General features: G+C 35.8%; 5 protein-coding genes across 7 annotated transcripts; 1 reads left to right on the top strand and 4 right to left on the bottom strand.

Moving 5' to 3' along the window:
* Positions 1–2: 2 nt before the first annotated feature.
* On the bottom strand, positions 3–4,755 carry LOC18594042 (neurofilament light protein). 3 transcript variants are annotated; one of them, XR_016027432.1, is made up of 6 exons: positions 4,621–4,755; positions 3,379–4,359; positions 2,471–3,157; positions 1,057–1,921; positions 586–698; positions 3–499 (listed from the first exon to the last, which is right to left on the bottom strand). XR_016027432.1 is itself a non-coding variant. In XM_018124499.2 (4 exons), exons 2-4 carry the CDS (start codon positions 4,342–4,344, stop codon positions 1,346–1,348), a joined length of 2,229 nt encoding a protein of 742 aa, XP_017979988.2. In that variant the 5' UTR covers positions 4,345–4,359; positions 4,621–4,755; the 3' UTR covers positions 891–1,345. The 3 variants fall into 3 exon arrangements, 1 of the variants encoding a protein (XP_017979988.2); XR_001928677.2 differs by having other exon boundaries at positions 595–698; XM_018124499.2 differs by lacking the exons at positions 3–499; positions 586–698 and having other exon boundaries at positions 891–1,921.
* A 636-nt stretch (positions 4,756–5,391) lies between these two features.
* LOC18594041 (uncharacterized) lies at positions 5,392–6,515 on the bottom strand. Its single transcript, XM_007021484.3, has one exon. It carries the CDS (start codon positions 6,444–6,446, stop codon positions 5,760–5,762), a length of 687 nt encoding a protein of 228 aa, XP_007021546.3. The 5' UTR covers positions 6,447–6,515; the 3' UTR covers positions 5,392–5,759.
* A 3,346-nt stretch (positions 6,516–9,861) lies between these two features.
* On the top strand, positions 9,862–12,712 carry LOC18594040 (Protein phosphatase 2C family protein). Its single transcript, XM_007021483.3, has 5 exons — positions 9,862–10,106; positions 11,148–11,408; positions 11,631–11,907; positions 12,073–12,227; positions 12,357–12,712. The coding sequence occupies exons 1-5, from the start codon at positions 10,074–10,076 to the stop codon at positions 12,489–12,491; spliced, it is 861 nt and encodes a 286-aa protein (XP_007021545.2). The 5' UTR covers positions 9,862–10,073; the 3' UTR covers positions 12,492–12,712.
* Positions 12,713–13,305: 593 nt separating this feature from the next.
* On the bottom strand, positions 13,306–15,097 carry SPL5 (squamosa promoter binding protein-like 5). The gene is made up of 2 exons (XM_018124522.2): positions 14,642–15,097; positions 13,306–13,808 (listed from the first exon to the last, which is right to left on the bottom strand). The coding sequence occupies exons 1-2, from the start codon at positions 14,980–14,982 to the stop codon at positions 13,574–13,576; spliced, it is 576 nt and encodes a 191-aa protein (XP_017980011.2). The 5' UTR covers positions 14,983–15,097; the 3' UTR covers positions 13,306–13,573.
* Positions 15,098–18,422: 3,325 nt separating this feature from the next.
* LOC18594037 (uncharacterized) lies at positions 18,423–19,406 on the bottom strand. Its single transcript, XM_018124526.2, is given in 3 exon segments — positions 18,423–18,823; positions 18,825–18,908; positions 19,043–19,406. Coding segments are annotated over 3 exon segments (537 nt in total). The 5' UTR covers positions 19,175–19,406; the 3' UTR covers positions 18,423–18,502.
* Positions 19,407–21,990: the final 2,584 nt, after the last annotated feature.

The following is a 21,990-nucleotide window of genomic DNA, read 5'->3' as shown; positions in this document are numbered from 1 at the left end:
GGGAAAAAGAAAAATAACCCAATATTGTTATACGCTAGTTCATGATTCAGTCCAGCTAACTTGAGAAACATTCTGCTCAGATCCACCTTCAATGTTTATTAGTTTACAAGGAACAGAATCTTAACCTGTATTTTCATATGCTTGAACTTTTTACTTGATTTGGTGAATCTTGATTCATTAAAAGATTTAAAGCAGGACACTGGGACACTCTCCACTCTTTTTTAGCAAAAGTAGAAGAAGCTGTTGCAGGCTTGTTATTATATACCAAATCCTGGATATCCCTTGGATTTTGCAAATTGCAATGGATTTCCCAGAACAAACTAATGATACCAATAAATCATTAAGAAACCAGCACTGTGCTCTTCGTTTAGCCTGACCGATAGTTCCAAAGTATCTCTTTTTCCAGTTGACATGAATATTGCACCCAAAATACAAAGTTCTTATCACATTCTTGTGTTGATGAAACAGACACACAAATCTTGCATTTTCATTTTCCCCCCTGAAAAATAGAAATTTCACAATTAAAATTGGAATGGAAAAAACAGTATTATGATCATCATACAAAACTAGCACACAGTTCAAAACCTGATTTACCAGTTTAGAAGCATAACTTCTGAAGCAATGGCAGGCTCTCAAAACCCTTGAATTGGCCTCTAACACACTTTCCCAAATATCCTCCATCCCGTCACTGGTTTTTCCTGCCACATAATCAAACAAATATATTTCGGTCACTCAAAATTCTCCAAATTCCAACAAAATATTAATTGCTATTAGAACCAATCTAAAACACAAAACTCATGAACAAAAGAAAGTAAGAAACTCATTCAAGGATGTGCTTTTTACAATATATATATATATATAAAATCTGCCACATTAACAATGAAAACACAAGCTTCAAATATCCATTTTCTATTCTTAAAATTGAACTTTCAAAGCCACTGTGAGCAAATGGCAGAACAAAACTCACGAGAAAAAGGTACACATTATATATAGCAGTTACAGGTAAAGAATCAAGGAGACAACGAAAAAGAGAGATCAAAAGCCAGCGCAACAAACCAAATTGACCACCGCAGGGGCTGATGAATGAAAGGTGATGCTTTTGGTTGCAAGCACCTAGTGACCACATGCATAGAATGATCCAAATGGTAGGTATGAAAAGTAAAGCAAAAGAACCAGACAGCGTAACCCAGATGGTGCTGCAAATGGTGTCGCTTTTGAAGGCACTGAAGCAATGACAAATTATGCAGAACTGCAGAAGAGAAAATGGCAAACCCATGTTTTGCCTCTTAGAAGGTGATTCTGAAGTATTCTTCGATTCCATAATTATGAAAAACTATACTAATCATCAGGCAGTGGACAATGCTGCTAAATCTGCTAATTTCTTCTGGCCAAGGTTTGTTACAAGTTCCAAGGAGATGAAGTGCTTTGGTAAATCTTCAAATTCTTCCTCTTTCAAATTGTATTTTGGTTGAAGCTTTTTTGCTTCGGCATCAGCTGCATCAGCCTCTGCAAGTAGAAGGTTGGCTTCTTCAAGGTCACCCAACTCTAGAGCAGCCGATCTTTCTGCTTTAGCAGCACCAGCAATTAGAAGTAACCTCTGAAACCTAGCCATTGCCACTTCTTTTTCTTTGGACAAAATCAGTCCTTCAATCTCCTGCAATCTGTCCACAGTATGCTTTATCTCTTCCTCCAGTTTCCCAAGATCCAACACAGCTTTGTCCATTTCAATTTGTACACTTTCCTTTTCAATGGTCAATGATTTTGCTTCAGCTGCTATTCGTGCAGCTTCCTTGAAATTTCTTGAAGCAGCGGCAACCTTTTTTTCTGCTTCCAGCTCTGGAACCATTTTGTCTATGAAAAAGATCCTCTGCTTTAAAGATGCTATATTTTGCTGAATGCTTGACTTTGTTGAAGATAATTCCTGAAATCAGTAGCGAGAAAATCCAATCATCTACTGCAATCATAGAAGGGGAAGAAACAATGTGGTTTATTTGATGTTCACCTTTTGTCAAGTTGATGTATAAAAAGGAAAAACAGATATCCAAAGCTTCTTGTGTACTAATAAATAAACAATTCAAGTGAAACAAACTACAAAGAGCAATATCATGGAATTTAAAATTCCACTGATTTTCATGATACTGAAATTGTTTGATAGGAAGAATTGATTATCTATAGCTTCAGTAATGACATTAAGGATGAGTTATTGTCTATGATAGCTTCCTATACAGAAATTTATTGCAGGTTGGAAAGCATTCAACCAGGGCAAGACCAGAAACTCAAGTTAAATTCTGCAAGTTTGAATCCCAAAATAGGACTACAAGATGGTGCAATTCAGCAGTTAGCATACAACCAAACTTCTGTTAAACTTAAACAGGAACAAATTACATGTTGGGGGTCAAAAAATAGTGTAATGAAACATAATCAATTAAAAGAAAATCCCTCTCTTATATATTTGAGAAGAAAAATGAACCTGTAGGGAGGCCCTTGCAGTAGAAGCGTCCTGTTGAAGCATTTGGACATCCTCAGAAAGCTTCTCCTCCGTCTTAGCAAGGGTCACTTTATCTTCCATGGACTTCAAAACTGAGGATAGCAAACTTTTTCTTAGTCCTACAACTTCCAGATACATTTTTGCCTCACCTACAGAAATTCTGGCAAGTTCCTTGAGCTTAATCCCCCTATCTTCTTCTTCAGAAAGGAGCTTGTCAATTTCTTCCTTTTTCTTTGCTAGAGTTTCACTCTCTATGTCCATCTGAGAAAGATGAGATTGTAAGTTGTCATACTTAGAATCAATACTTGATTGCATCTCTTGAAAGCCAGATACCACATCAGCAATCCTTTGATCTACTTCTTTAATTTTAGAGTTATTTTCAGCAATTTCTTTTTCCTTGTCTTTCACTAAGGCAAGTAGTTTTTGCAGTTCATCAGTCAAGATATCTTTTTGATTACAGAGAAATTCTTTCTCTCTCTTATCATCTTCAATCAAGCTGTCAAGGGAAGTGTTGAATACCGCACGAGCTTCATCTACTAAGTGTGCCTCAATTTGTAATTCTATCTTGTTCAACTCCAAAGCTTCAGTTGAAGAAAGCCATTTCTCCCTTTCTTCTGAAGATTGTGCTTCTGATTTCTTGAAGACCAAATCAGCATTACTCATAGCATCCTAGGGGAAAAGGAATGTAAAAGTCAGAATCAAACAGCACAACCATGTAATAATGGAAGAAAGGAATTGAATACAACCCAGTTGTTACTCATAAGCCAGTAGTTACTTGTCAAAAATCTACTTTAAATTAACAAACAAGAGCACTCTATATCTGGTTTTTTAAATTAAAATAGTAAGTGGTAGGTATCTAAAAAGAGTATAGTGATGGTTGGACGACTGACCTCAGAGAAATGATGGAGCAAAGAGGCACACTCCTCCTCGACAGCAATCTGGCAATTAAGAACCTCGAGCATTTTGGAATCAATAGCATTGCATTGGGCCTCAGCATCTCGGAGAGCACTAAGGAGAGCTTGTTTATCCTTGTCAGCAGCAGCAAGGCTCTCATTGATCCTGTCAGCGGCCTCAAAATCCTCGGCTTCACAAGCATCCTCCAACTGCTTTTCAAGGTCCCCAAATCTAATAGTTGCTAAGTTAAGATCATCAGCAGCCTTTCTTCTTCTCCTGATGGAGTCCTTGCGAGCTTCAGATACAGAGGCTGCTAATTTGCGAGCACGGCTGAGTTTATCGGCAACCTGTGCCTTGATTTGCTCAAATTGGGCTTCAGCATCATTAATAGATTTTCGTTGTTGCTGTTGTTGTTGTTGCTGCTGCTGAGCCTGGCCTTGGTGGGATTGTGAATCTGAGCCTGAGACCAAAGATATGGTAGTGCTTGTGGTGGTACTGGTATGAGGTGAAGTAATTGGTTGGGCAGCAGAATGGCTCTCGTCATGATCATCAATATTATTATTAACCTGATCATCTCTACCATATCCAATCCTAAATCCAGTAGCTCTCTTTTTCTTTCTAGAAGGATAAGAGGTCTGCCTAGAGAAGGCAGTAGCGGAAGGAGGCCCCGCTTCTGGTTCTGGTTCTGGTTCAGGTCCAGGATCTGGCTGATCAAGCGGCACTTGAAGAACAAGGTCAGAGAACAGATTCTCATCAAGTGGCTCCAGAACCTGATGCTGCTGCGTTGAATTCTGTGATTCGTGTTCCAGATGATCAAGATCTTGCTTTTGCTCTTGCTCTTTGTCTTCTGCCAACTGGGATGGTGTAAACAACACCATCCCTTCAAACAAAGAATCCATTTCATCAACGTCCATCTCCATTTCTCTCTCTTCTTTGATTCCGCCTCCACCAGCTATCTCCATCTCAGCTTTCTTTTCCTAAACGTTTTCCCACCAACCAAACATAAACGAACTCGGAAAATCAAACATCCAAAAAAAAAAAAACAACAATTCAACACCCAGAATGATCCAAAAAAGGATTGATCAAGCTCATGTTGGGAAGATTGACAAAAAAAACTTGGCCTGATTCAAACCTAACTCAATTCTAATACTCAACAACACCAACTCAATTAATCACACCGGATTCATATTTAAACTTATATATATACGAAACCAATAATCGAAGATTCTCCTTCTTACCTGTTTTGAATGGAGTGGTACTACTTATGGCTTTGCTGCTCCGAGTTTTCCCCAGTCTTTCTTAATGGTGAACTCTGTTTCCCAGTTTCACTAATGGGGGGAGAGGAAAATTCCATGGCCTTCTGCCTGTTGTCATTCACTTTATGGGCTTGGGCTGTGGCAGTCACATTTCTGGGTATTTATTTCCTTCTTACCCAGACTTATTAATTGGGCTCACTTTCTTTCACTGTTGGGCCCTTTTTTTAGATGGAGCCCAATTTCTTATTTACACTAAAGAAGTTTTTATATTGTATGAGCTTAATTAAATATATATTGTTGGGTTGGGTTGGGTTGGTAACTTTTTATACAATTATTAAATATAAGCTATTCCCACTTATATGTTTTTAATTTATCGATTAATTCGATTAATTGAAAAAAATTTATAATCAAATTGATCAGATTAATCGATTTCATAGTACTCATTTCCAAATTAATAGAACTGTTTTAATTGAATTTATTAGATTAATTTAGTTAATTCGGATTTAATGGAAAATTGCCCACCCCTTAAGTTTTTGGGTAGAATTGGACTGAGCATCAAGGACTATATGAAGTCCTATCTGAAATGTCATTGACTAAAATTTCAGATTCAAATCCTAATAATAAACTATTTAATCATTATAACTGGAGGTCTTTTTGTTTTTGCTTGACTTGGTAAACCTTGATTAGTGAAAGGGTTTAAGGTGATCTCTTGCTGTCCAATTTCTAATAATTAAGCTTGAAATTAGTGTCAGATTATGGTGGAAGAGATTGGCATATAGTGCTATGACTATGCTTTTACAAAAGAAACAGGACACTCTGACGCTTCCCACTCATCTTTTTGACAAAAGTTATCACCTGTTGCAGCCTTGCAGCATGTCACAAATCCAGGAAACCCTAGGAGAACATATTAATCATTACCAAAAATCATGTAGAAACCAGCAGCAGTACTGCAGCTGTTTTCTTCCTTTTACTGATCAATATCTCCAAAGTAATTTGTTTTTTCCGGTTGACAGGAAATATATATTGAGCCCAAATTCCACACAAATAATGTTCATAGCACAAAATCAACACAAACCCAAAGCAAGAAAAAGTTTTGTATATTAAAGACATGGGTTCATAAGTTATCCAACACTCAAATTCCCTTGCACCACGTCTTGTTTCCTGGAAGGTTCCATGGCATGACATTCTCTGCAGGCCAACAGAAACAACCTGAAAAGTCTCAGACAGGGCCCTGACTTTCCCCTAGTACTACTCCTTTCTTGAAGATGATCACCCTGTTTCTTAGCTCTCAATGCTTCTTTCACCACAGCCCCACTATTTTTCCTCCCGGAAACCTCACGTTTCAGAACAGGTACTTGTGTAATATACTGCCATCTTTGAGAATCCCCGTATAGCTGAGCGGTTACCATTATGCTTGTTTTGCGTGCATGGATTTTGCTATGGTACCACAGTCTCCTCTCTGAATTGTCACTCGAGCTTGTTCGTGCGCTGCTGCAACTGCTTCTGCTGTTAGCGCTGTTGCTCCTTGATGACATTAATGAATCCTTGCTGTTGATGCTGCTTGTTCTGCTCGTCCCACGATAACTGTCAGCTGCTACCATTGTTGCAGGTTGTAAAGGGAAGGCATGTGGCAAGAGCCGGCCATTGAAGAAAAGATGATCAGCTGGTGAGGTTCTGTAAGGATCTAGAGAGGGTGAATCCGGGGTAAAACAACCGAACTTGAAATCGGAATCTTGGTCTTGCAGATTTGGGGTGCTGGGAAAGGAGAATATCTCACCAGAGCTGGACCTTTTCCTGCGGGTTTCCATGGAAGAATTTAATTACTATACTAATTTTCTTTTGTGTGGGAGTTTGGGGTGCATGAGTAAGCTTGTGTACTTGTATTTATAGTAAGTAAGTCGATGATAGTATGATAGGAACAAGGTGAGAGAATCATGTGTTATGTCTAGATGGGACAGCTAGAGTGATCTGGGCCCTTGTGTTCTGTGTGATTCTGATGAGTTCTGGGTGGTGTAAATCATGGAGCCATTCTTGCCAACTCAGCCATAATCTAGCACATGGAGCTTAGTGTTGTAATAATATTGTTAGCTTGTGTGGGATATTCCTAAATGTGTGTGTCTTATGATTCAAGTAGGGTTTATTCAACTTTGACCAAAGCTCAAGATTTAGTCAATGATCTGAATCACTTTGATCTAATCTATTATATACAATTTTGTCTTAAAAAAAACAGTATAATAAGGATTGAACGCCATATCTCAAATTTAAAATCTATATTATTCTATTCTATCTTTGTCACTTGAGTTAGAGTTAACAATATTTCTAATAACAACGTAAAATAATTATCATGAAAATTAAAATTTTCAATTCAATATCTATCAAGAAAACTCGAAAATACAATGGATAAATTTAATTAAACATAATTAATTGGTCAAACTTGATGGTATAAAATTGCCAAAATAGGCTCCAAGTTTAATTAATAAATCATGCCAAATTAAAAATATAGCTACATAGTTTTTACATATGATGTCTAGTTTGATCAAATCATTGGCATTCTCTTTAGCCTTTATCCACTTGCTTTTGTTTTCATGAGTTGACACAGCCTCCCAAAAATACTCTTCCATGTAAAGCAGAAAAGAGCTTTTAGACCATAGAGAGGAGAGACATTGACCACCTAATTGCCACAAGCTGAGACAATTCTTTGAAGTTAATAATAATAATAACTAACTTATTAGATTGTTTAGGCTCCCTCAAAGACCATGCCTATGATGGGATCAACAAAGCAAAGCTTTTTCTTTGTTTGGGACTACACAAAATGGAAAACCCAAAGTTGTACTATATATTTATAATTTGATCAGACCACTTTGGATCAGTCCTAGAAGCTGAGGACAAAGAGCTCCTTAGGAAATTTCTTTTGTCTCCCATTTGGGTTTCTTTGGAGGAACTTTTGGGCCCCATTTGAGTTCATCATGCCTTTGGGACCACCAGCAGTCAGCCACATTCTGGTCTACTTGTTTTGGCCCACAAGCAAGCAAAGCCATTTCTTAAATCATTTCTTTGTTGATGCTCTAATGGCTGTTAGATGGTAGGTCCTTTTGTTTTTAGAAGGAGTGGCTCTAGCTGACTCTTGAGCCAAACCTTTTGACCAGCACCTTGCTTTCTTCTTAAATTCATGGGCTTTTTTTTTCTCTCTTCCTAATTAGATAGAAAAAGCCCAATTAAGGAATATCCAATGTAATGAGTCCAATGAGAAAACTTTGGACCCAAAGGCTTGAATGACAACCATGGGTGAACAGAAAACTATTCACCTACTATCATAACAGATTTAATTTAATGATTGATACATATAATTTTTATTTAAAGAATTTTTTTTATAATTAGGAGAGAGAGGATTCGAATCTTACTCTTTAAGTAGAGGATCATGCACTAATCAATGAGCCAAATGTTCAGATGCTATTTAAAAAAATTTAAATGGGAGTCTTTTTTTTATTAAATTAAAACCCATATTATTAGATTTAATAAGATATAATTAAGGGTCATTTTTTTATGGATTTTTATAATACAATAAATAAGATATTTATTTAAATAGTAATTGTAATAAATACACTTAAAATTTGTACTGGTTATAAATAGTTGTGACAACCCATACCATTGTAGTCTGCAAATTCATGCATCAATTTATTACTCATTAATGCAAACTAATAAAAGAACAAAAAAGAAAAAAAAAATCTTTGGTGTGTGTAGAGGGAGGGAGAGAGAAATTGACTTCATCATGGACTCTTAAAGTCTCGAGACAAGCAAGCTGGAAAAAAAAGAAGAGGAAAAGTAAAGGCTTGAACAAGGAGCCAATCTAAATACAGTTAAGAGCTTTGAAACTAGGGGTAAGTAATGGACTGCGTCTGCCTGTCATGATTAAGGATCGAATAAATTAAATTTTTTAAAAAAAATCAAATTGACTAAATTAAAAAGCAAATTAAACCAATCAAAAATCAAATTAATTGGACTGGTTCGATTATAAATACAAATTAATGATGGTTTCATGATAAACGAATCAAAAATTAAAAGTATGAAAGAGAAGAGATGGATTTTATGAGTAATAATCATGTAGATTTTATGAAAATCGAATTATTATTTTATATCATTTTAGTTGATATTAAATTTAATAAATAATCATTTTATCACGTGCGTGTTTAAATTTTATAATAATTCTCGCATGCTCGAATTTACGAGATTATTATTAATATATCTATTTTTATTTGCAAATTTGTCATTGTTAAACACCACAAAACAAAAGGTATAGTGGTGGAAATTGATGAATGGGAAAGTTGATGACTGGTGACATTGATATCGAAGGAGTTGACTGTTGGGTCAATTTTCCAACCATTTTCGACCCCTTAATCACGGTTGTCTTTTCAGAAAAAAAGCAAAGATGTTCTATCCACACATTGTTTTTCCACATTAAAGAAGATTAGGGTATGTATAATTGAGTTTAGATAGGATTTCGATTATAAAATTAGATATAATAATGGGTATCTTTTAATTAGGTATTTGTAAATGTTTCATTCAATTATATAAAGTATGGGTATTTTAAATTTGCATTTGAGATAAGTTCGAGGTAACAAGTTAAGTATTTGTTTTATATTCGAATAAGGTGTGGGTATCACTCATTGAGTCTTATTATTCATGTTTATTATGAATTTTTATTTTTGTTTTTGTTATTTGAAATATTTTTAAATAATTTGTTATTTAAATTTAAATTTTAATGTTTGTTTATTTTTATAAATTTAATTATTAATATATTATATAGATATGAATTGTGAAATATAATTATGAAACAATTAATATATATATATATTTTACACAATCAAAGGTTTGAATAATTAACTGTTAGTAGATAGGATATTAAAATTTGAATAAAAAATTTTAAAATAGTCGAGTAATTATAAGATTGCAAAACTTTACTTATTATTTGAGTTCGAGTTAAAATATTTTAAATTTAATAATATTTTATTTATTAATAATTTTAAATAAAATTATTATTTATCGCAAATATAAATAAAATTTAGATAATAAAATTTTTCATATAAGCCTCGTTAATGACACGAGAGTTTTCTTCTTTTGTCCAAGTCAAAATGAAAAGCCAAAAGTAAAAGAAAAAAAAAGAGGCAAGACCGTATGTAAGTGTAAAGAACGCGTCATGGTGTTAAAGCAAAGGCCGCGGCGTGTCAACAGTTGATATACTTCCTCAAGCACTTGTCTGCCTCTCCTCCCTACACACCCTATCTGCCTTGGCTTCCTCCTCTGTTTTCGTCTTTCTCTTTCAGTTTGTTGCGTGTCTTGGCCACTGTGTCCTCACCACTTTCTCAACAAAAAAACAAAAGGAAGACGTATTCACTTACTTTCTATATTTAGAGGCTCTTTGTTTCCCAAGGAAAGCTATGACGGGAAAAGAAATCCTCCATAAGATGAAGGTATGCTCTTTTTTCTTTCCCTTTCTGTTTTGCATCTTTTTTTTTTCTTTCTTGTGTGAATACCCTTTTAGTTGAAATGAATATTGATGGTTTCCTTGGGTTAGTTAGATTTTGCATGATCTATTTTATATTATATTTCTTATATAATATGAAGAGATCGAAGGAGATAGGGAGTCGGACGTTGGGACCTTTAAGGAATAAGAAAGAGTAATGATCAAGGGAAGTTTTGGTTTTTGGATTTGTTGTGTTCTGGAAAATGAATGGCAATGACATGTACAGGAACCTAGAGAAAGGAATATATGTAACATGGGGTTCTGCCTTGTCTGGTAATGGAATGTAAATGTACTTGAATGCCATGAATAATAGAGGATCTTGTGTGGTCTTAGATTGTTTTCACATGGGCTATTTATCTAATGTCTGGCGCTCTTTTTTTTTTTTTTTAAAGAAACCATTAGCAAGATGATGAGGTGATAGATTTTTTGTTGATTATTTTGCCATAAAAAGGTTATAGGAAATGGTTTCTAAGAAATAGTTTAGGGTAATTTAATTTGGTAATTTTTGGAAGAATTGGGTTTATAAGATCATTGATTTTCAGGTAATGATTGCTCATGACTAAACCATGTGCCTGAGTTTTGGCCTTATTTATGTGCCAATATTGCACAACTGCTTGGCTAGTTGGATAAAGAGGCTAAATTTACCTGAATAATTATAAAATAAAGTTCCCTTAACAAAATGAAATTTTGTCAAGTTTTATTTAGAAATTAGGACCAGGTTGACATATTAATATTGTTGCAAAGAGTGCAGATCCCTTTTGCACAAGGTATAATTAATTAACTGCATTCTAAACTATGGAAGTAAGACATTTTGAAAAGTTTGAACCCTTTTTATATCACAATGCTTTGCTGTTGATGCCATGGTTATCTTCATCAGTGAGGATCTCTACAAAATTTCCGTATATATGTTGGATTGTTCAAGTGGTATCACTATCATCTATACTTTATCTTTCCTGTTTGCTCAACTGCTTATATTGATTTACTTTAGGAAAAAGTACAAGAAAAAGTTGGCTTATGCTCTTCCACAGCTGAATCTGGAAAAGGGAAAAGTAAGATGGCAAAGAACATAACACACGGTTATCATTTAGTGAAGGGGAAGGGGCATCATCCCATGGAAGACTATGTTGTTGCAGAATTTAAGCAAGTTGGTGACAGCGAGCTTGGTTTATTTGCTATATTTGATGGTCATCTGAGCCATATTATTCCTGATTATTTGAAGTCAAATTTGTTTGATAATATCTTGAATGAGGTAATGTGCAATGGCTGCATCTTATCCTACATTCTCCCTGAGCATCTATATGTTCTGCTCTCTAGTTTTAACTTTGCATCAATATGCTCTCAAACTTACAACAGGTCACAGTTCATTTTTGTTTCATTGTCATCATATTTTTCCTATCAAGAATGCTCCTTAGTTTTGTTTTCTGGAATGAACTATAACTTTATCCTTCTTTATTTCTTTTCCTGCAAGCAGCCTGGCTTTTGGACAGAACCAGAGAATGCAATTAGGAAAGCATATCGTATAACGGATACAACTATATTGGAGAAAGCAGTTGATTTGGGCCAAGGGGGTTCAACAGCAGTCACAGCAATATTGATTAACTGCAAGAAGCTAGTAATAGCAAATGTTGGTGATTCACGGGCTGTTATCTGTAAGAATGGTGAGGCTAAACAGCTGTCAATTGATCATGAGCCCACCACAGAAAAGGAGAGCATTGAAAATAGAGGTGGTTTTGTATCAAACTTTCCAGGTAATGAGTGCCGATCTTTTTCAGGCTTCATTTGGAGATCTCGTGATGACTTGATCACGTTGTTGTAGAATTTGAAATGAACCTTTTTTCTGGTCATTATACTCAAAGTTACACCCTCCTCATCTGCTCTGATCATGAACAGTGTAAGTTCTGTTCTCATTTCAGGGGATGTTCCACGTGTTGACGGGCAGTTGGCAGTGTCAAGGGCATTTGGTGACAAGAGCTTAAAGGAACATCTTAGTTCAGAGCCAGATGTGACCGTAGAGATGATAGGTGATGATATGGAGTTGATAATATTAGCAAGCGATGGTTTATGGAAGGTTGGCCCTATCTAATTGTGTCATAATCTCATGACAATATTACTCTTCCACTTTATGCCTTTTTTTTATATGTTGAAACTACACATTGCACCCCAGACTGAATAGTCTTTTCCTTCAAACTGATTCCAGGTAATGACGAACCAAGAAGCTGTCGATGCTATTAGGAACATTAAGGATGCCAGGTCTGCAGCAAAGCGCCTAACTGAGGAGGCTGTAAAGAGGAACAGCACAGATGACATTTCCTGCGTCGTTGTAAGATTTTAGTGATCTTGAGTGTGGCAACTGTCTTTCTTCTGTTTCATAACAATCTCTTCACAAATGAAGTGAAAGTACCTTTGTTATGTTAAAAGAATGTTATGCATATTGTGTCATATCAGAAGCTTTTTATACATAAGCAAACTGTAATGAAGCTGTCTAATAAACTAAATAGATTCAAATGTAAACAGATTGTTCTGCTCTATGTACCTAACTAGTTGCTTCTGGCATTGCACCGATATTCGTTATGTTTGTAGTGGGAACATTCAAGCCTAGGTTTCATACTTCTTTAGCATTTCAGCTGAATTACTGAAACATTTTTCCTCAGAAGTAATATAGAAAAAATGGGAATCTCCAGATGAAGTAGTAGTTTAACATTCTGTAAATGTTACTTTAGTGGTTTCCAACCAAATTAATCACATGACTACATATTGCAATTTAACAAGCCAAGTTGGATCAGAAAATATCAAATTTGATTTCAAGTCAATTTTGAGTTGGCCAAGTCTTAGTCGAAATAGATTGTTATACTTTTGTCACGCTAACCAAATTTGAGGTTTTTTTTGTTTTCAATAATTAAGGGAAAAGGAATTTGAATCCTGCTGTCTGGATAGGGGATTACGCACCAATCAATAAAATAAATATTCGGGTGCAAACTAACTTTGAGGTTAGATATCATTACTTTGCAACATGAGACATTTGGTTCAATAAAGATGATCCTTTCCTCTTGGTCCAGCTATGGCCAATATCATGTATATAACACTTACCCATCAAATATATCATACCCATTACTTGAAAACAAATGCAAAGGTTAGCGATCAACCAGTTCATAGGGAATATGGATATAACCATTGATACAATAGAAGACTCCATAGATAAAGGGTTATCAGTACAGAAAGCCTAGATTACGCGGCAGGCAAGACACGAGAACACAGGCTTCAGAAGCACTGATACTAGACTTAAATTTCTATGCCTGATATAGTTATTGAATCCTCCAACGTAGTATAGTAAGTACCAGTACATAGTGAAATGCATAAACCATTGGCTGACAGAAGAGAGGGAGCATGCTGCTGATGTTTTGGTCATTAAGCTCCTTATCTGTTTTGGGAACGCTTAAAAGATGAATTGCCTGGGATTGCTATTGGAACTCTGGCTCTTTGATCATCAGCCTGCCTGCATTGACTCTCTCTCAACTGAGAACTCATCCCTTTGCGGCTCGAGCCTTCTGTAGATGATTCTGCTGAGCTCTTCCTACGCCTTTCGTTGTGCCCGGCCAAACGCCTACGACAGCTCCTTTTTGCTTCATCAAACTCTGATAGCTCATGGAACCTGTGAAGTATCCCATGAAATATTGACCTAAGTATAATTGTTAAGATAATTGCCCTGTTTTATGTCTAGTCTACTACTGTAGGTTGAAACTACAGGTACATTTAAATCAAGCCATTACCTTCATGAGAGTTGAAATGTCCAAGGGACATTTACTAAGGTAAAATATGAAAATGCAAGTGGTCGTGGTGTTTCAGATTTGGTTAACATCTTACGTTAGAACTAGAGTGCTCTTGTTGGAAAGAAAGGAAACAAAGAGGAAAAATTCTAGCTGTCAAAACTGTGAAAGCATTCTCGTGCCATAATTGGAATGCAAATTAAGAAGAGGGTATTCCACAAGGGAATAACTAAAAGGGAAATATAGCCAAATGAATTATTTGTTTTCACTGTGGTCTACTTTGTTTCTGAATACATGTAGGTAAAGAAAAAGATCCTGAAATAAAAATCTTGGGAATTTCCTTTCCTTTTAGCAGAGAAGTCTCACTCAATTCAACTTCATTATTAACAGAAAAATAGAGAAACCCTCTAATTCACTGAATGTAGTAACTTCTTTATTGGTTTTTGCACCTGATTTCTTGATGCAGGGCAGTAGATATGTTCTGCAAAGATCTTCAATTAATGTGTTTCAATTATCCCATTAAGCTCAGATGGTTTAAAATATGGAATAAGTAGGTGTTAATACTGTAATGAAGAACCATTGAACTTTAAGTTTAAATTGATTGACTTGTAGGTCAAGTAATTAAATTTTAAGTGTTATGAGTAGCTTGAATTAAGATTAAAATGAATTCTTCTATAAGTAACTGAAGGAATAATCAAAATATGAACAAAACCAAAACCTGCTGCATTGTTGACAGAAGCGCTGCCTGAGGCCAGCAACAACCACAAACGGCGCCTTGGCATGAATCTCACACACCTTATGGCGCCTGTGGTATCGCTTGGCATCGGATAAATCAAGCCCACATTTTTCCACTTGACAAGAAGGCGGTGACACCCCAGCACCACCACTTGACCCTCTCTTTCCATATGCTTTCTTCTTCTTTTCATCATCTGGAAAACCATGATCACCAACACCCTCTTCTTCTTCTTCCTCCATGTCATCGTCCAGATCTTCGGCTATGAAACCCTTATTCATCTTTGTTTTCAAAGCACTCTTTCTTCTGAAGTCTGTAGTTTCCATTGCAGGAGAAGGAGATATATATAATGGAGAAGTGATAAAATGTTGGGAGCTAAGTTTGTGGGACTTTGAAGAAATGAAGGAGAACAGAGTGAAAGAAAAAAAAAAGGTGGAAAAAAAAAAGTTGAGGACCACAAGCAACATTTTCTTGTTGTATGTTTGCTTGTGTGTCAGTGTAGTGTTGTATGGTGAATGATTGGAAGTTCAAAAAGAAGCAGCTGTGGATTGGTTTGTTCTTATATGCAATTACTGGAAGTTTTCAGGCCTAAATTTTGATCATTGGTGAATCCCACAACCTCAATTATTGCTTCTCCCAAGTTACTTTGAGTTCACCAGGTGATGTTTTAAACTCTAAAACTAGGTTTTAAGAGAGTAGGTTGCTACTTGCTTCTTAATGGGGATTGTATCAATTGTCCCTCCTTGAAATTTGGACGATGATGGCACATGTTTCACACAGCATCATCACCTGAGGAAAGCAACAAAACCTTACAGATAGACGCAGTATCTATTAGACTTCAACAAAGCTTTCATTGGTCCGTACGCTGTAATTGTTTCAGATCACTAAACCTATATGGCTATATTGTCTGATTTCTCTTTGTTCAGTTCTCCTTAAGTTAAAATTCCTTTCAAAACCAGAACTTATGCTTTTTGCCTCATAGCAATGGGAATATACATGTCCTGAGCTCAAACATACATAATTAATGTGATTTACTTATACAGTAGGAGCGCATTAACGCAAATGGAAAGGGTTATCTCTTACTGTATAATTCGAAACAATTAGACCTTAAAAAAAAGATAGGGTTCTTAAAACTAACTCCAAATTTGATTTGTAACGAGACAAGGCATTGTTTAGTTTTTCCAAGTTCTATATAGTAAGAAAAATAAGAAAAAAGAAAGGAAAGTAAGTTGAGAACAAATTCTACAGCTTTGTAAAATTTAACACCTGTGGTGCTGAGAGACCCTTGAGAGAGACATATCAAAGGTAATTGAATGAATCCTATAATAGACTGTACAGCACCAATGGTTCACAAAAAAATTCTGCCTGTTTGAGTTGGACAAGCTTTTAGTGTAGCAGAGTACCCTATGCTTTCTCCATTCAAATGGGCTAGTAGCTCACCAGTCTTTAGTCCATGCTTTATTCCCTATTCTACTTTATCTATTTCTGTCTTTACCAGATGTGAAAGCAATATTTCCTTCGATTACCATGTGTATATCATTGAGTTTCATTACATGCATGAGTGTAAACTCACTTTTAACAGTATGTTTTACCAGGACAAAACTGGGGGAAGCTTGCAAAAAATTGAACTAGTGACATTGACACAACACAAGGTTTCACATGGCCATTGTACTAGGTACTCAACAAAAATGTTCAGCCAAAAATTAACAGTGCAGAACTAATCGGCTTGAGTCTTTACGTTTATGTGTGCATGCGCGCGTGTGTAAAAAAAAAAAAAGAAAAAAGAAAAAGCCAACCAAAGGAGTCAAAACTTTTTGAATTAAAATTATATTGCAAAATGATATTTTCACTCTCATCTGTCACTCTCCCATTTCACTCTCACATCTCTTTTACTGCCATCAATGTCTTGTCTAGGTTAAACAATGAACATCCGAAAAAATGCTGAATTAAAATAGGGGATCAGTGATTAGTGAAAACAGTCAGCAACTTCTGCTGTGGGTAATGAAACAGATCATATGATACCATAGGTATTTTGCAAGATATATCATATAGTTTTCTACATCTTTAGTGCCTTAAAAATTCTGGGTTTAACCTCGACTGACTAGTTAGGTTAAACTAAAGTAGTAATTAACAAGGTTTTATTCTGACTTGGGTAAGAAGTTAGGTGGAGAAATGCTTATCTTATATCGATGATGATGAGAATCATATAAGAGGCATGAAAGATCCAAATGGGTGCCAACTATATTCATATTCCGCCCATAGTACCACCGTGGTCCTATCTATGGCTACCTTTCACCTCCCCACTCTTCCGCGTCGCTCTTTTTCGAGTAAACGAAAATGCCTTAATACTACAATCATTCTACATATACCATCAAATGCCCCCATCACTCTTTCTGAACCAAACAAAAATAAAAATGCCCCATCACTCTCAATCGATCCTCAGTTGGGTTTTGGTCCATTTCCGCTCTCTTCTTTTGGATTCTCTTGCTTTGTTTCCTTTTACTTATGGCCTTAACTATGTATTAGACTTGAACATGGCAGATTTAAGCTTAACTTTGCATCAAATTTTAGCTTTTCCCATTGTCTTTACAACCCAATATCACATCCCCCCTTATCCTTCCTCCTCATATAGGATATAAAGATGCAAGCATTGATTTAAGGCAAAGTTTGGAACTTATGATATATATGGGAGAACTATTCTATAAAGAAAGATATACAGCTGTTTTGATGAGACATATATTATCTATAGGTCTTTTTCAGCAATATGCTTTCCAAATAATGATAGTATATTTGATATTTCATGGTTTTTCTTTTATATAAAATGTACATAAAAAAAAAACATAGAGATTGAAATAACTGTATATAATTTGACTTTACAGATATATTTAGATAATGTTATGCAAAAGGTGCACTTTTCTTTTCTCTTGTTATGGGGATGTCCAAAAGAATACTCACATTTCACTTACAATGATTGATTGGTGATGCCCGCTACTCTTCCTTTGAAAGGATCGCTCTCGAAATGGCCTTAAAATCTATACATTGGCTCTTTCCTCCTTTGCTTTCTTATCTCATTTTATTATCAATCTCTTCTTTCCACACTGGAAAATTACGTAGACAGCGTATCGGATTCCAGGAGTCTTGTTTTCTACAGCCATGCAAATCGACAAACATTGGACAACTTCGCATCGCCATATGGATTGGCCCTCACAGTACTCTTAGTGCACCACCAATATTGCCTTTCCCTGAAAGAATGTCCTGGTTTTTGTTTCGAAAGGGAGAGCTAATAATTTTGGACCTCAGGTTCTAGTTCTTTGCTCCACTTTCATTTGTGAATAAATTTAGTCCATGACCAATTCCCACATCTATCCTATCCTATATATATCAAATTGTTGCAAATTAATTACGCAGGAATTAGAATTAATTAACAGAGGATTGCGTTGGTTAGTGAAGATCAGTACAAGTGATTTTTACGCAAATTTTACTCCAAGCAAGCTCTTGTAATGAGCCTAACCTGACCCATGAACACTTATTGCCAATGGGGCATGCAACATCTTGCTCTAGGATTGTCTATTTGTTTAGTTATTTGGGGGAATCCCCATCCTGTTTTTCTTCGAACTTGCTTCATTTAAGGTCAGATTCATACATACAATCCTGCTAAAAAATCTAGTTTGGTAAGGCTGCAGTGAGATTTGAAAGTAGTACTGCTTCTCTTAGAAGAGAAGGTTGATGGAATATGTTGATAATGGAGAACTAATCTCACTGTGTAACCAAACTATTTGATAAACATATTATTGTGCATGACAAAACATTGAAAGAAAAAGTGATTCCATGAACAATTTAAGCTTCTCAATGTGCCTTATCATACCCTCCAGTTTTGGCCCTCAATTCCTCAACACTCCTATATTCTTGTGTGTCAACAATCTGATCAGCTTTCCTAATCTCGTCAACTGCAACATCCTCTTCAATATCATCATCGTTTTCAGTCACCCTTTCTTTTATACCTTGTGCGGTATCTTTAGCTGCTTCCCAAGCTCCATCCAGGGTCTTCTTAGCCGTATCTCCCACATATTCTGCCATCTCCACGGCCCTTTTAATTCCATCTTCGGCACTATCCGCCGCGAAGCTTGTCTTGCTGCCCGGCGGCCTGCCTTCTCCGGTGGAAACCGTTTGGCTTCGTACCGTCTCTTATGTAATCTCTTGGTGCATCTGTTATATCTGATGACCCTTCTTCTTCTACTACTGCGTTGCTTCCCTGCATATTAATTTTATCAATTAACAATCAATCTTAAGACACTTGTAAAGGTATTAATGAAGTAAATATCTTAACATTAAATGCAGAAGTGAATCACTAAAAAAAATGTAAAAAGAAAATGAATAAGTTCTTACTTCGGCACGCTCATAAGCAGTGGATAAGCAAGCCCTGGTAACTCTTCTGGTAGATTGGATTCCAGGAGGGCTTTGAGGCAAGAACTTTGGGATGTTGAAGAGAGTTCTCTTAGCCAAAAATGTTGCTTCCATTTTTTACTTTGTATAATTTTTGGTTTCTTGTGCTGAAACTGTTATTATCCTCTTTGCACCTCTTCACCAGGGTTCCTAATTATACTCAAACTTTGATGGTGGGAGCGTCAGAAAAACAAAGGAAACTTGTCATGCTATAGAAGTGACATGTGGAAGGAGTAAGACACCTTTTGGTCCTTTGGGGACACGCCGAGGATGAGTAATTTTTGTGGGTTGTTCATGGAGTTTTGGTCATGGTTCCACAAACCGGTGGTGCTGTTGCATGGTGAATGGTGATGATGATTCAAAAGGGTCTAACCTGCACCTGTTCCATCAGGATTCAGGACCCTAGCTATGGGCTTTAATTGTAGATCCATAATTAAGGTTTAGGTTCCATGGGTCGATTCAAAGTCTTGGGTTTGGTATGCTTGGGTTGGTCTAATTCAGACCCAGGCCTTAAAGAAAGTGTTTATCTGCACCCACTACAGAAAGGCTTGTGCAATCTTCATTACTAGGAGGGGAAAAAGAGAGAGAGAAAGCTAATCTCCTTGAAGCAAAATATCTTGGCAACAAAAGGGAAACCCAACCAAGAAAAGACATGAAAAATGTGAAAGCAACAAAGTATTTTCTCCTTTTCACCTGCATAACCATGCTTTCCCTGTTGATATGAGACACTAGTGAATAGTGATCACACAAACATTTAAAAATCAACAGAAAAATTGAAGGAAACTTTCCCCAGTGAAATAATAAAAAATTCTCTCATTTTTCATAAATTAAGATGTTATAGTGATTCTCTGTACACATCCTACTAGAATTGGGAGGTATGGATGAGCATGCAAAAGTGCATTATATGATTAATTTGTATTTGCTTCTTTACCATATATAATTGTCATATGTAATTATACTTAATTTCGTCTTTAGTATATGTGAAAGAGAAAAATTAAATATTTTTTTTATTAATTTAGAAATTTTTTGACATGTAATATGAATTTTTAATTATGTAACTTAGTTGGAAAGAAAATTTTTAACAAAAACACCATTCTTGGTACTTGCATGGAACATGTTCCTAATTTGAAGACTAAAAGCAGGAACATGGAAAAATTTTCAAACTATAGGTTCACCTATTTTCCATTTAGGTAAGGACTTTGATATACATGAGTTGAGAAGAGGACATAGTAGGTGCAAATGGACCTATCACAATATTATATAGACATTCAATTTTCTATTCTGACATGGCAAGTGACCTTAGTTTCTTCCTCTGGATAGGATCATAAGGAACATTTGACATATGTGAGTGAGGCCTATCCACTGTTTTTTTTTGAAAAATCATGAACATGAAACACAGGAGGGACAAAGTTGCCAATGTCAAACTTCAACCCAAAATTATTCCCGCCATAAAATCCCCAAAGTCACCACCTAAAAGCTATTGATTGATTGATTGATTTAGGACCAAACAATGCTGAAGAAACTTGTTCGATAAGAACAATGGGTGCAAAAACTACAGGGCAACTAGGCCACGTTGTTACCTTTTAGGGAAAGAATAACACTGAATGAAGGCTGATATCATCAGGTCATTCTTCAGATCAGAGTCAGTATCTGCATTCCAAGCTTACCAAGCTCAATAAACAAAGATATTAATTCATGGTTTTTAAGATGAACTTAAAAATGTAAAGTTGGAATTGAGTCAAGACATTCAGTTGAGCAGTGAAAGGTCAATATTTGGGCAATTACCCTTTGTTCTTTTCCCCTTCCATTTTCATTTCTCATGGACTATCATGACAAGAAGCCTGGACACTTTCATCTTCTTCAGTAAATCTTACAAGTTTTTCTTTCTTTTCTTTCTCTCATACTCAAATCTTGTAATGTGAAAATGAAATATGAACCCAAACAGTTCAAACTTTCCTACAACTCTTCGACTCAATTCCCCATCATGAATCATGATAATCATGTCTGTACTGTATCTGGCCTGTTTTCAACTCATGGCAAATTGTTGCATAGCTGTTTATAAGGGTATCTTGATATATCAACATCATCTAAAAAGACGTGTTTGAAAAATGTTTTCACCCTCTTCTCTTGAACTGAAAATTTCAATAACCAAAAATGGTTAATTCTATTTATAATGTCAAGACTTCCAAGCTTTGCAGGGATAGGAGGACTTTTTGTTTTGGCATTAGTTTCTTCCAGGGTCGTATTACACTTAACAAAAGAATCTCACTCTTTTCCAAAAGCCTCTTTTAGAGTTTCTCATACAATGTTTTTGCCAATCAGAAAAAAAGCAGAAGAAAATCCAAGGGAATTGTCCACGTCTTATACTATAAAACAGCATTTCATATCAGTTTATCTTGCTTTTTGGATGTTGATGATTAGCTTTTGTTGGGCAACACCAGTAAAGTCAAAAGGAGAATACCCATGTCTCAAACCTCATTTATTTGACAGATAACTACTCCTTATAGCCCCTACGCCTCTGCCCCCAAAAGGTGGAAAAGAAAGGAGAAAAGAGAAGTGCTTTGTTTTTTTAACATGTTTTTCAAGTTCCTATTCAAACTAATGGAGGGAAAAGAACCTACTTGGAACCTTGGATGCTTGCTTACTTTCTCAAGCTTCTTTGTGCAAATTGCAAGCAAAGCAAAACCGAATGCTTTCTTCTTATTCCCCATGGCTCCAAAGAATGTATATAGCAGATAGCAGATATGATGATATAGTTTCCTGGATTCTACAAAGTGAGAAGGTTTTGACAACTATCCATCCATCCATTTCAATAGAGTCCTTCAACTTTTGTTGAAACACCACAATTTGTCGATTTCCTCTAAAGTAGTAGAACCATCTCTAACCAAAAT

This window comes from Theobroma cacao, chromosome 7 (genome assembly GCF_053813885.1).
Source record: "Theobroma cacao isolate CCN51 chromosome 7, ASM5381388v1, whole genome shotgun sequence".
Classification (NCBI taxonomy): domain Eukaryota; kingdom Viridiplantae; phylum Streptophyta; class Magnoliopsida; order Malvales; family Malvaceae; genus Theobroma; species Theobroma cacao.
Note: the sequence above shows the minus strand (reverse complement) of the source record. Positions and strands in the feature narration are given on the sequence as shown.

What these genes read in the sequence shown, in the direction of transcription:
- LOC18594042 (XM_018124499.2), bottom strand. Translation starts at nt 4,344, where the DNA reads ATGGAGATAGCTGGTGGAGGCGGAATCAAAGAAGAGAGAGAAATGGAG. An exon ending in TGCTCCATCATTTCTCTGAG is followed by an intron (nt 3,158 to 3,378) that starts GTCAGTCGTCCA and finishes CTTTTCCCCTAG; the next exon opens with GATGCTATGAGTAATGCTGA. An exon ending in CTGCAAGGGCCTCCCTACAG is followed by an intron (nt 1,922 to 2,470) that starts GTTCATTTTTCT and finishes TACTGATTTCAG; the next exon opens with GAATTATCTTCAACAAAGTC.
- LOC18594041 (XM_007021484.3), bottom strand. Translation starts at nt 6,446, where the DNA reads ATGGAAACCCGCAGGAAAAGGTCCAGCTCTGGTGAGATATTCTCCTTT.
- LOC18594040 (XM_007021483.3), top strand. Translation starts at nt 10,074, where the DNA reads ATGACGGGAAAAGAAATCCTCCATAAGATGAAG. An exon ending in AAATCCTCCATAAGATGAAG is followed by an intron (nt 10,107 to 11,147) that starts GTATGCTCTTTT and finishes GATTTACTTTAG; the next exon opens with GAAAAAGTACAAGAAAAAGT. An exon ending in TTTTGTATCAAACTTTCCAG is followed by an intron (nt 11,908 to 12,072) that starts GTAATGAGTGCC and finishes TTCTCATTTCAG; the next exon opens with GGGATGTTCCACGTGTTGAC.
- SPL5 (XM_018124522.2), bottom strand. Translation starts at nt 14,982, where the DNA reads ATGGAAACTACAGACTTCAGAAGAAAGAGTGCTTTGAAAACAAAGATG. An exon ending in TTCTGTCAACAATGCAGCAG is followed by an intron (nt 13,809 to 14,641) that starts GTTTTGGTTTTG and finishes GATACTTCACAG; the next exon opens with GTTCCATGAGCTATCAGAGT.